Source organism: Lithobates pipiens, unplaced genomic scaffold (assembly GCF_037356315.1).
Source record: "Lithobates pipiens isolate NorthernLeopardFrog02 unplaced genomic scaffold, aLitPip1_a1.2 Scaffold_28, whole genome shotgun sequence".
Classification (NCBI taxonomy): Eukaryota; Metazoa; Chordata; class Amphibia; order Anura; family Ranidae; genus Lithobates; species Lithobates pipiens.
The window spans coordinates 168,273,265-168,286,731 of NW_027507789.1; the positions used below are offsets into that span (position 1 = coordinate 168,273,265).

Sequence of the window (13,467 nt, forward strand, 5' to 3'; positions counted from 1 at the left end):
TCTAAATTTTGAGAGCCTCCACAGTGGAAGCCCATGCATTATAATGGATAGGCAGAGGGCAAGTGAGTCTGGAGGGAGACCACCTCTCCTTAAAGGCACAGGAGCACACTGGACACCCAGCACATGGCAATAAAGGTGTCCAGTGCCCACCCTCACCAATATTTTCCCAGTACAAACAAATGGCCCCCGCCCTCACCTATAATTGACCTTTGCAGCAAGGAGCACATGGAAGGGGAACACATGCAAAAAAAAAACTGAAATTCCTTGCTCAACACCTCTATCTCCATCACAGTACACCTCTACCTCCATCACAGTACACCTCTACCTCCAACTCCAATCCCTTCTCCCCCTAGCACACCTCTATACCTATAATCCTTCTTGCCAGTATATCTCTGCCTCCAAATCCCCCCCCCAAGCAAACCTGTGCTTTGTGCACCTCCAATGGCCCCCAGCAACCCTCCATTCTATCATACCTATGCCTCCAATTCTGCAGCAGCAGTAATGCCGTGATCACTGATTGTAGGCTTTGTGAGCTCTCTGCGAAGTATGTACCTCACAAACTCTGCTGTCTCAGTTGTCTCTTCCTTTATGCGAGGTGTTGTTGGCTGAATGGTGCTGATTGCGCTATCTTTGACATTGTTGTTAAAGGACACAGGGAAATATGGTGCAGCAGATGCGTTCAAGTGAGTTGCTTGCTTGAAGTCGGTTGTTCCAATGGTACGTTGAGCTTGCAGCTTGCTCTGACGCTCTGTGACGTAAGAAGTAAGGTTAGGTAGGCAGGCAGGAAATACACTGGAGTGATTTTGCGTGTTGGAAGTTGCTGGAACCTCTTTAACTTGAAGCTGTGAAAGAGTCTCTATGTTATCAGGAGCATTGGAGACGATGGAGTGTACACTGCAGTGCCTTAGGACATAGTCTTTAGTACGTTTGAGGGGATCTTCCATATCTGTTATGTTGAGGTTGATTCTGTCTTTCTTACTTATTGACGTGCGGTCTGAGCTTCCAACTCTGCTCTTTGACGTGCGGTCTGAGCTTCCAACTCTGCTCTTTGACGTGCGGTCTGAGCTTCCAACTCTGCTCTTTGACGTGCAGTCTGAGCGTCCAACTCTGCTCTTTGACGTGCGGTCTGAGCGTCCAACTCTGCTCTTTGACGTGCAGTCTGAGCTTCCAACTCTGCTCTTTGACGTGCAGTCTGAGCATCCAACTCTGCTCTTTGATGTGCGGTCTGAGCATCCAACTCTGCTCTTTGACGTGCGGTCTGAGCATCCAACTCTGCTCTTTGACGTGCGGTCTGAGCTTCCAACTCTGCTCTTTGACGTGCGGTCTGAGCTTCCAACTCTGCTCTTTGACGTGCGGTCTGAGCTTCCAACTCTGCTCTTTGACGTGCGGTCTGAAGCACTGTCTCCGTTTTCAACTCTGCACTCTTTTCTGCATATGCGACTTGCACCTTGCTGGCTTCCGCTTCAGCGCGGGCTCTAATAAGTCGCTCACTGAGTGTTGAGTATTTTGAACTATGACTTAAGAAGCAGAGGAAGCTTCTCATTCATCAGGAGCGATCGTCATGAATCTGTGGCCTCCCCCTCAGGACGGATCACCCCTGAAACAAAGCCGACCACCTCGAGCACCGGGGGGGACGCCCATGGGAGGGAGTAACGTATGGATACATTACTCTGCCTGCCCATGCCATTCTACTGCAAGTGGTTAAAGCTGAGTTACACTAGGGCGGCTTTGTGCTCTCTTCTTTGTGTTTTGTCTAGATGTGTTCCTGCCACCCAGAGGATCCACAGAGAGCAGCCGCACCCCCTGACTTGTCTAATTATCACCAATAGCCAGCTGGAGGGCTATACCAAACTGTTGATCAGCGCATCTGCTAGTTTTTTCTTTTGTGTGCATTTTTAGTGATGGCTTTGCTGGATATCTCCTTGTACTGTAGGCTGCGGAATTAGAGCCTCCCACTCCTTGATTTGTAGTGACCTTAAGAGAGTCTCCTTTCTCTCTCTCCCAATGTCTCTCTCTCCCCCCACCGTTTTCTCTCTCCCCACCCTCTTCTCTCCCCCCTCTCTCTTTCTCTTATTCAGTTTGTTTTGTTGTGATTAGCTATGATTGGCCCAAGCTAATTACATAGTACAGATGGGCTGTGATTGGCCCTGTCTCTCCCCCCACCCCCCACCCTCCACCTCTCTTTCTCCCCCTCTCTCTTTTCTCCACCTCTCTCCCTCCCCTCTCTCTTTTCTCCACCTCTCCCCCCCCCCCCCCCACCTCTCTCCCTCCCCTCTCTAAATAAATAGTGTGTGACCAGACCAATGACTTGTAGTGACCCATAAATGACTCCTTAGACCATGTCTGCTATGCATGGTGATGGCGAATACTTACAATTATAGGCGCTGCATTTTATGCAATGGACTATCACAAAAATAAGGAAAAAAATTGCAAAACTGACACCAATAATTCTCACTGCGCGGATGGAGTCAGAATCTTTGAACTTTCGCTTTTCTGTTGGGTCCATTGAAAGGGTTAGCTTGATGCCAGCTTTAAGCTTCCCTTGCAGCCAACAGTAATATGTTGCTTGGTCGCTGTACCGGACGTAGCGGAAGTTCAGATGATTGCCGTGATCTATAAAGATACGTGACGCCTGCTTTTGGCCAATCAGATAGTCTGATTTGTAGAATTGTTTGTCGTTTTTATCCCAGGCAACAGCATCTCCTGGTTTGGCACCTGGGCAGGCAAGAGTAAGACTGCTCCCCACGGTGTGTGTATGTTTCTCAGTCGGAGCCTTGGAGAGGAATGGGATATAATTCTTAAGCTTGCCTACTTTGTGTAGCCAGTATTGGGCGGTACCTTTTAACCCTGGAACCCTTGTGTGGCAGGGGGTCCGACAACTCCTGATGAATATTTCTGGTTTTCGATCGGAAATTTCCTTTCGCAGGTTGTCGGGAATCCCATGTGAGCCACAGGGAACAACGCTGTTCTGTAAGAGCAGGTGCCTTGGTTCAAGATGGGCACTGCTGACATAGCAAAAGCCTAGCTTTCTTTGTTCCCCGGGGACATCACAGCGGTCACACTTTTCCCAGTTCCAGAAAGCGGTGAAGGCTGTCAGGTGCTCCGTTTGGAGGTCTGGCTGTGGGTCTTGGTAGTGCTCCTGAAATGCCACATAAGCATTTGAGGTATCCTGCACATCAATGTCGTACCCCCAGAAGAACGCACCATCGCCGTTTCCACATATGTAAATTCCTGAGTCTTTTACACGAGCCTTGTGTATGATGATGTTGTACACTTTGATGACGATCTTCGACTCCACATGAAGAGACTTCTGTGCTCCATCTGATGTCAGCATCTTAGTTTTTACACTGTTCACTGATTTTTTATAGAACCAGTAAACACGTGTCTTTGTGTCTGGTCTGCACTTACAGGGCAGTTCTATGGTCATATCGGTGGCATAAGCCACACTTTCATAAATCGGAATAGACGGGCATAAAAGCTTTTCATTTGTTGGTTCCTTTTCTGCAAGAACATAAGCATTCACTGTTGTGATATGCCAACAGATGAAAAACAGCAAAATACTAATAAGCTTTGTGAATTCCATACTAGAATGCATCTAACAGTCTGCACTGTACTGAGGTCAGTGTCTTCTGAAAGGAGCAGTGAGGCTGCAGGCTGTTTATATCCTCAGCTGGAGCCGTTATTATGATGTCATAGAGTTCAGTGGTTGCCATGGAAACCACATCCAGGCATTGCAATGGAAAACAGAGGAAAAATACAACCCTGTAAACTGCTCTAGCAGATGAATTAGTTTGGTCTGGCAATATTACTGGATGGAAATTGCTACATATTGTATTGGAATTCATTTATAAGCATTGAAAGATATGGATCAGCCTATAGAAACCAGAGATAGTAGATTTAATTTTATCAGATTAAATGCAATCAGCAAACCCTCCTATTTCTTCTATAATGAGTTTAATGAATAAAGATTTAACAGGATCGGGGTCTTTATTTTCAGCTGTGTGAGTGTAATATTCAAGTCTGTTTAGACATGGATAACAATATCTGTGTTAGCGATGACAGTTAGCCAGAAAACAAATTCAAATTCCAACTGTCATTTGCTAACTGCGGGTCTGGAAGTGGGGATGTATTTTTTATTTTTTATTTTTAAATATCTGTAAACCCAAACACTATATTTGTGCGAATAATTCCCTAAGGACAATTTCCATGATGTGAACAGACCCAAAATGTGAGGTCTCATATGTTATAATAACGTTAGAAAAATGCCAGTAGCTTTGCAGTGAGTCTTTCCATGTTTTTGCAATAGCATTTTTTTTTTGTTTTTTTTCAATGGCTCAAAAACATAAAACACTGGTGTGATGCGTTTTTGAGTGTTTATCGACGTTTATCAGTGCTAGAGCATTTTTACAGCTGAAAAACACCTCTCAGAGCCCATTAGTTTTGGGCTTTTTTTCAGCCAAAAAAACACCCCAGCCAAAAACAGTTGATAACAGCCTATGTGTGTATGGACACACAGCATAACATGCTGGAGAGTTTATTGATTGTAGAAAAAATGTCTGAAGCCAAAAACAGCAGCTGTAAAAACATCCAAAATAATCCAGTGTGCATGCGACCTAACTGTGTAAGGCTTCCTAAATAAATGCCTGTTTTTTAATTTAATAATATTCAAATTTCATTTTATTTATTTTTAAATAAATATCTAGTTTCTGCTCTGAGACCCTTGTTAATAGGCTGCTTTCATTCCATCCGCTACAGTCAAGGTTCCCTGCCGGCTGATTGACAGTTATATCAGTATAATGGTGGTTATTTCTGTTTCGATAAACAATTTATTTTCCAATCAATCTCTTCCAATAGAAATAATCAATTTATAGTTAACCCATTCGATCGATATGTCACACACAGGAATGTGGATTTCGATTGATGGTTAAGATATGATCATAACTTTTGATTGTACATTATTGATCCCATTTCTGCATTATCTAATCGTATAATCTGATTGATTGAAATACGATCGTATTCCTGGCCAAAGGTGTAAGGATGAGCTTCGCCTTTTATTTCAAATAGATCAAACAGTTCTGATTTTGCGAGCAATCTATTGCTCTGATCGTCTAGGACAGGCCTAAAAATGTCAGGTCCTGAGCTACTAGCCAGGCCTTAAGAGTTACTCGCCACCTATTGCCCCACGCAAACCCTACCCTGCCAGGCCCCTAAACACGCCCTTGTAAATGATCTCATGAAATAACACTGTTAAATGTTTTATTTAGAATTAGGTTACAAAAATAAACAACAACAACTTTAACAATATTAACATAAAACAATGTAAACATAAAAGGAAAAGAACTGCTTTCCCTAAGTGCAAGTGTGGTATTAAGGCAAATAAAGCGGGGGGGGGGGGGGTATTGTGGGGAATCTCTTTCTGCTAGTTCATTCTTTTCAAAGTCTCATTGAAAAAAGTCCATTTTGAATGGAGAGTTTCATGTCAGCCCACTGGGCTTCTAAAAGGTCAACGTTGTCCTCAAACTCATGCAAAACATGCTTTCCAATTCTGTGCAGCTCAGTCAATCCAAAGTTGAGGATGTGTGCTTTGTCTGGCCGGGACAGGCTGTCAGATATATTTAAAGTTTGCACAATATCAGAAGAAACTGAAGAAAGGCTCAAAATGATATATCTTTCAGCTTTGTCCAATACAGTTTGGCGTATAGAATGAAATTCTCTTTCACCGGCATCAAGGTTGGTCAGCTGTAGCCCATAAAGTGTTCCATCACCTGTAAACTTATCTAGAAATTCAAGTTTGTTTTTTCTTCTCCCTTTACAAAGATCCTGGAGAATTTTAACTGAATGTTCTAGTTTGGTTTTTACACGACAGATCATAAGTTCTTTGTTTTGAAGACCCTCTGACAATGGTTTCAGCTTGCCATAAAAATCAAGTAGGAAAGACAAAAGTTTCACAAACTTCACCTGTTTTAGGTCTTTCAGGATACCTTTAACCTTAGCAGAATCAATGGATCCTTCAGATGATATCTGCTCAAAATGCCTCACCACTGATTTCCAGTTTTGACGAAAATCACGCAAAGCATCAACTTTGCTGCATAACCAGCGCACTGTGTGTATATCTTTCAGTTCCAAGATTTCCTCGCTTAAAGATTTTGCCATTTCTTTCAGTTGCTGTGGGCATTTGGCAGAGCCATGATTATATTTAAAAGCAGGGGCAGACTGACCATTGCGCAACTCGGGCACTGCCCAAGGGCCCCATGCCACTAGGGGGCCCCATTAGGGTTGCCAGCCTCAGTAAAACCAGGGACAGTATGTAAAAAATTTGTGGTTTTTTTTTACGTCTGTCTGTGAAATGTCCCTTACCGACATCCTTTTGGTCTAAAAATCCCAAGATTATAGCTGCCCCACCTCTCCAGTACCTTCTCAGCCAATAGAAACATGTCTATGTATAGTGTGTGTGTGTGTTTGTGTGTGTTTGTGTATACTGTGTGGCCCCATAATCTCTGATTGCTTGGGGGCCCCATAATCTCCTATTGCCGGGGGCCCCATGAGTTGTCAGTCCACCCCTGTTTAAAAGTACGCCGTACCACATCATCGAATGTGTGTAGGTATGGCACTTCCTTGCAAACACCCAAGACAGCAAGCTGCAAGCGATGAGCCACACAATGTATACTCATCATCTGTGGGCAGATGTCTTTCATCTGGACTGCCAAACCAGACTTGTGGCCAAGCATGCTTGCAGCCCCATCCATTCCCAAACCTGCAACCCAAGAAGTGCCTTTGTAATTAAGATGCAGACTATCCAAAAAGGCAGTCAATCCTTTGAAATAACCTTGATAGGTAGCTCTTTCTAGAGCAAAAGTACCCAATAATTTTTAGTCCTTCTGAAACATAACGGACATAAATGTTTGCATGTTCATTGGACGTTCGATCAGTAGATCCGTCAATCATGATGCCACAAGACTTTCTCTGATTGTTTTTGCAATGAAATGAATGAATTGTTTGCATTGCACATCATTTCCATACTTCTGCAGAACTGGTACATCAAGTTCAGCAGCTAACATTAATAAATCAGGGAAATCTCGAAAATGGCTTTATCAACATTCTCCTTGTGCTTATTACTTTTCTCGTGCCATACAAAGGTTTCCCTTTTAAAGGGAGCCTTTATCACATCTTTCCATTTTGCATTAGCAGTTTGGGGGAACCGACTGCAAACTTTACATGTAACTGTATCTGTATCCTCTGAGAAAATAAGCCATGAAAATAGTTGCGGCCAATGCATATTGAAAGAGCATTTTTTAGAGGTCTTGTCCGCATCACCATCATTTTTCCTCTTAGGTGTTATGGCAGTTGGGTTGTGAGGCAAACTACAGCTAGCAGCTGGATTTGTTCTTGATTCATTGTCTTTTTCTATAGGATTTGGTTGTGACTCCACAGTAGTAGGCCGAGCTTTTGCTTTAATGAAAAAGTTGAATTTGCTGTTTGCTGTTTCGTGTTTCTTTTATGTGCTTTCAAAAACCTGTAAAGGCCTCAAAACCGAAGAGAAAAGCCAGTTGAATTTGTGGACTAAGATGAGGTGTCACATCTCTCCTGAGAACAAGAAAGAGGCAATACAGAATACCACCAGGACTACATATCCCAGCAATACAGAATACCACCAGGACTACATATCCCAGCAATACAGAATACCACCAGGACTACATATCCCAGCAATACAGAATACCACCAGCTATACAGGACTACAAATCCCAGCAGTATATAATACAGCAGTGCAAAATACCACCAGCTATAGAAGAGTACAAATCCCAGTAACGGAGATAGAACATTGACAAATTGCGCAGTTCATCTGATTCAGGTGCCCTTCTCCTCTCCTGGAGGTGGTAGTGGTCATGGGGTGCAACAATGTTCTTCTTACATTGGTGTCCTCTGTCCCCCCTGCATATCACAATCCCCCTTTTACATCACAGTACATGTCTACCTCCAACGCCTCCCTAGTACACCTCTACCTCCAATGTCTCCCCCAGTGCAAACAAATGGCCACTACCCTCACCTATAACTGACCTTTGCAACAAGGAGCAACACATGCAAAAGAAAACCAGAGAAATTCCTTGCTCAACTTATCGACCGGCCTGCTAACCAACTGAATTTTCCTGTCTAACAGTATGCGGCAAAACCAGGGGTTTGGTCTGCACATATTTGCAAATACATGCATAAGCTACAGAGCCCCGTCAAGGCACCCCAGTATTTTCTGTAGTCCTAACTCTAAATTTTGAGAGCCTCCACAGTGGAAGCCCATGCATTATAATGGATAGGCAGAGGGCAAGTGAGTCTGGAGGGAGACCACCTCTCCTTAAAGGCACAGGAGCACACTGGACACCCAGCACATGGCAATAAAGGTGTCCAGTGCGCACCCTCACCAATATTTTCCCAGTACAAACAAATGGCCCCTGCCCTCACCTATAATTGGCCTTTGCAGCAAGGAGCACATGGAAGGGGAACACATGCAAAAAATAAAATAAACTGAAATTCCTTGCTCAACACCTCTACCTCCATCACAGTACACCTCTACCTCCAACTCCAATCCCTTCTCCCCCTAGCACATCTCTATACCTATAATCCTTCTTGCCAGTATATCTCTGCCTCCAATCCCCCCCCCCCCTGTGCTTTGTGCACCTTCAATGGCCCCCAGCAACCCCCCATTCTATCATACCTATGCCTCCAATTCTGCCCCCCCTCCCCCATTCTATCATACCTATTCCTCCAATTCGGCCCCCCCCCCCATTCTATCATACCTATGCCTCCAAGTCCGCCCCCCTCCCCCATTCTATCATACCTATTCCTCCAATTCCGCCCCCCCCCCCCCCCCATTCTATCATACCTATGCCTCCAATTTGAGAAGAGACTGTACTCACTGTAGGAACTTGGATCAGTCTCGGTCTCTGCAATTTTCCTGATGAATTTGCAGAAGAAAGAGAATGGAGGGAAGGAGACCTTGTTCTGTTTTTGTATGATGGCCCTAGTGCAGACCATTTCTCTTGTAAACCATACGGGAGCTTGGAGACGATTGGGTTTACCCCTCTTGCAGTGTCAAGGTAACTGAGTCCTGGTAGTTTTGGGTCTGCCTTGGCTAGCTGAAGCTCAAGGAGAAAGTCAGTCTCTGGAACTCCTTGTTGTCCTTACCAGATATCTTTGGGAAAGTTTCCAGACGCATAAACAAGGCGTTTTCTATAGCTTCTGGACTGCCAGAACTTTGCTCTACTCCCATGCAGCTGTGAGGCCTGCTGTAGGATTGTCCATGAAAACTGACCTTAATGGCTTAACACGGGCAGCAGATAGGATGATAGGAAATTGAGACTTGCTTGCAGCTTGCTCTGATGCTCTGTGACGTAAGAAGTAAGGTTAGGTAGGCAGGCAGGAAATACACTGGAATGATTTTGCGTGTTGGAAGTTGCTGGAACCTCTTTAACTTGAAGCTGTGAAGGAGTCTCTATGTTATCAGTAGCATTGGAGACGATGGAGTGTACACTGCAGTGCCTTAGGACAGTCTTTAGTGCGTTTGAGGGGATCTTCCATATCTGCTATGTTGAGGTTGATTCTGTCTTTCTCACTTGCATCTTCGTCTGCACTGATAGCTTGCTCTAGGACCCTTAACTTTGCCATAGCTGCATCATGTTTACACTGTTCGTTTAAGATTTCTATTGTTGCTTTTTGACGTGCGGTCTGAGCTTCCAACTCTGCTCTTTGACGTGCGGTCTGAGCTTCCAACTCTGCTCTTTGACGTGCGGTCTGAGCTTCCAGCTCTGCTCTTTGACGTGCGGTCTGAGCTTCCAACTCTGCTCTTTGACGTGCGGTCTGAGCTTCCAACTCTGCTCTTTGACGTGCGGTCTGAGCTTCCAACTCTGCTCTTTGACATGCGGTCTGAGCTTCCAGCTCTGCTCTTTGACGTGCGGTCTGAGCTTCCAACTCTGCTCTTTGACATGCGGTCTGAGCTTCCAGCTCTGCTCTTTGACGTACGGTCCGAGCTTCCAACTCTGCTCTTTGACGTGCGGTCTGAGCTTCCAGCTCTGCTCTTTGATGTGCGGTCTGAAGCACTGTCTCCGTTTCCAACTCTGCACTCTTTTCTGCATATGCGACCTGCACCTTGCTGGCTTCTGCTCTAATAAGTCGCTCACTGAGTGTTGAGTATTTTGAACTATGACTTAAGAAGCAGAGGAAGCTTCTCATTCATCAGGAGCGATCGTCATGAATCTGTGGCCTCCCCCTCAGGACGGATCACTCCTGAAACAAAGCCGACCACCTCGAGCACTGGGGGGACGCCCATGGGAGGGAGTAACGTATGGATACATTACTCTGCCTGCCCATGCCATTCTACCGCAAGTGGTTAAAGCTGAGTTACACTAGGGCGGCTTTGTGCTCTCTTCTTTGTGTTTTGTCTAGATGTGTTCCTGCCACCCAGAGGATCCATAAAGAGCAGCCGCACCCCTTGACTTCTCTAATTATCACCAATAGCCAGATAGAGGGCTATACAAAACTGTTGATCGGGGCATCTGGTAGTTTTTTCTTTTGTGTGCATTTTTAGTAATGGCTTTGCTGGATATCTCCTTGTACTGTAGGCTGCGGAATTAGAGCCTGACACTCCTTGATTTGTAGTGACCTTAAGAGAGTCTCCTTTCTCTCTCTCCCAACATCTCTCTCTCCCCCCTCTCTCTTTCTCTTATTCAGTTTGTTTTGTTGTGATTAGCTATGATTGGCCCAAGCTAATTACATAGTACAGATGGGCTGTGATTGGCCCTGTCTCTCCCCCCCCCCCCCCCCACCCTCCACCTCTCTTTCTCCCCCTCTCTCTTTTCTCCACCTCTCTCCCTCCCCTCTCTTTTCTCCACCTCTCTCCCTCCCCTCTCTTTTCTCCACCTCTCCCCCCCCACCTCTCTCCCTCCCCTCTCTAAATAGTGTGTGACCAGACCAATGACTTGTAGTGACCCATAAATGACTCCTTAGACCATGTCTGCTATGCATGGTGATGGCGAATACTTACAATTATAGGCACTGCATTTTATGCAATGGACTATCACAAAAATAAGGAAAAAAATGGCAAAACTGACACCAATAATTCTCACTGCGCGGATGGAGTCAGAATCTTTGAACTTTCGCTTTTCTGTTGGGTCCATTGAAAGGGTTAGCTTGATGCCAGCTTTAAGCTTCCCTTGCAGCCAACAGTAATATGTTGCTTGGTCGCTGTACCGGACGTAGCGGAAGTTCAGATGATTGCCGTGATCTATAAAGATACGTGACGCCTGCTTTTGGCCAATCAGATAGTCTGATTTGTAGAATTGCTTGTCGTTTTTATCCCAGGCAACAGCATCTCCTGGTTTGGCACCTGGGCAGGCAAGAGTAAGACTGCTCCCCACGGTGTGTGTATGTTTCTCAGTCGGAGCCTTGGAGAGGAATGGGATATAATTCTTAAGCTTGCCTACTTTGTGTAGCCAGTATTGGGCGGTACCTTTTAACCCTGGAACCCTTGTGTGGCAGGGGGTCCGACAACTCCTGATGAATATTTCTGGTCTTCGATCGGAAATTTCCTTTCGCAGGTTGTCGGGAATCCCATGCGAGCCGCAGGGAACAACGCTGTTCTCTAAGAGCATGTGCCTTGGTTCAAGATGGGCACTACTGACATAGCAAAAGCCTAGCTTTCTTTGTTCCCCGGGGACATCACAGCGGTCACACTTTTCCCAGTTCCAGAAAGCGGTGAAGGCTGTCAGGTGCTCCGTTTGGAGGTCTGGCTGTGGGTCTTGGTAGTGCTCCTGAAATGCCACATAAGCATTTGAGGTATCCTGCACATCAATGTCGTACCCCCAGAAGAACGCACCATCGCCGTTTCCACATATGTAAATTCCTGAGTCTTTTACACGAGCCTTGTGTATGATGATGTTGTACACTTTGATGACGATCTTCGACTCCACATGAAGAGACTTCTGTGCTCCATCTGATGTCAGCATCTTAGTTGTTACACTGTTCACTGATTTTTTATAGAACCAGTAAACACGTGTCTTTGTGTCTGGTCTGCACTTACAGGGCAGTTCTATGGTCATATCGGTGGCATAAGCCACACTTTCATAAATCGGAATAGACGGGCATAAAAGCTTTTCATTTGTTGGTTCCTTTTCTGCAAGAACATAAGCATTCACTGTTGTGATATGCCAACAGATGAAAAACAGCAAAATACTAATAAGCTTTGTGAATTCCATATTAGAATGCATCTAACGGTCTGCACTGTACTGAGGTCAGTGTCTTCTGAAAGGAGCAGTGAGGCTGCAGGCTGTTTATATCCTCAGCTGGAGCCGTTATTATGATGTCATAGAGTTCAGTGGTTGCCATGGAAACCTCACCCAGGCATTGCAATGGAAAACAGAGGAAAAATACAACCCTGTAAACTGCTCTAGCAGATGAATTAGTTTGGTCTGGCAATATTACTGGATGGAAATTGCTACATATTGTATTGGAATTCATTTATAAGCATTGAAAGATATGGATCAGCCTATAGAAACCAGAGATAGTAGATTTAATTTTATCAGATTAAATGCAATCAGCAAACCCTCTTATTTCTTCTATAATGAGTTTAATGAATAAAGATTTAACAGGATCGGGGTCTTTATTTTCAGCTGTGTGAGTGTAATATTCAAGTCTGTTTAGACATGGATAACAATATCTGTGTTAGTGATGACAGTTAGCCAGAATACACATTCAAACTGGCATTTGCTAACTGCTGGTCTGGAAGTGGGGATTTTTTTTTTTTTTTTAATATCTGTAAACCCAAACACTATATTTGTGTGAATAATTCCCTAAGGACATTTCTCATGATGTGAACAGACCCAAAATGTGAGGCCTCATATGTTATAATAACGTTATAAAAATGCCAGTAGCTTTGCAGTGAATCTTTCCATGTTTTTGCAATAGCGTTTTTTTTTTTTTTTGTTTTTTTTCAATTCATTAAGTGCTGGTGTGATGCGTTTTTGAGTGTTTATCGACGTTTATCAGTGCTAGAGCATTTTTACAGCTGAAAAACGCCTCTCAGAACCCACTAATTTAGGGTTTTTTTGCAGCCAAAAACAGTTGATAACAGCCTATGTGTGTATGGACACACAGCATAACATGCTGGAGAGTTTGACTGTAGAAAAAATGTCTGAAGCCAAAAACAGCAGCTGTAAAAACATCCAAAAGCATCCAGTCTGCATGCGGCCTAACTGTGCAAGGCTTCCTAAATAAGTATTCTGGAGGAACTGGATAGGATGTGACAGCGCCGTACTTGATTTATTTCGTTTCCTGTTGTACCTGTCTTGTGGGCATCAAGTGGCAGCGACCGCCTTCCATTGTTACAAAGTATTCTGGAGGAACTGGATAGGATGTGACAGCGCCGTACTTGATTTATTTCGTTTCCTGTTGTACCTTCCTAAAGAAATGCCTGTTTTTTAATTT

At 44.4% G+C, this 13,467-nt stretch overlaps 1 protein-coding gene and 1 pseudogene across 1 annotated transcript; both read right to left on the reverse strand.

The window, feature by feature from the left end:
* Positions 1 to 2,332: 2,332 nt before the first annotated feature.
* LOC143934917 (Ig-like V-type domain-containing protein FAM187A) lies at positions 2,333 to 3,595 on the reverse strand. The gene has a single exon (XM_077458482.1). It carries the CDS (start codon positions 3,593 to 3,595, stop codon positions 2,333 to 2,335), a length of 1,263 nt encoding a protein of 420 aa, XP_077314608.1.
* A 7,393-nt stretch (positions 3,596 to 10,988) lies between these two features.
* On the reverse strand, positions 10,989 to 12,251 carry LOC143934918 (Ig-like V-type domain-containing protein FAM187A pseudogene; annotated as a pseudogene).
* Positions 12,252 to 13,467: the final 1,216 nt, after the last annotated feature.

Bases quoted from the DNA above. Each gene is read 5' to 3' on its own strand.
- LOC143934917 (XM_077458482.1), bottom strand. From the start codon at position 3,595: ATGCATTCTAGTATGGAATTCACAAAGCTTATTAGTATTTTGCTGTTT.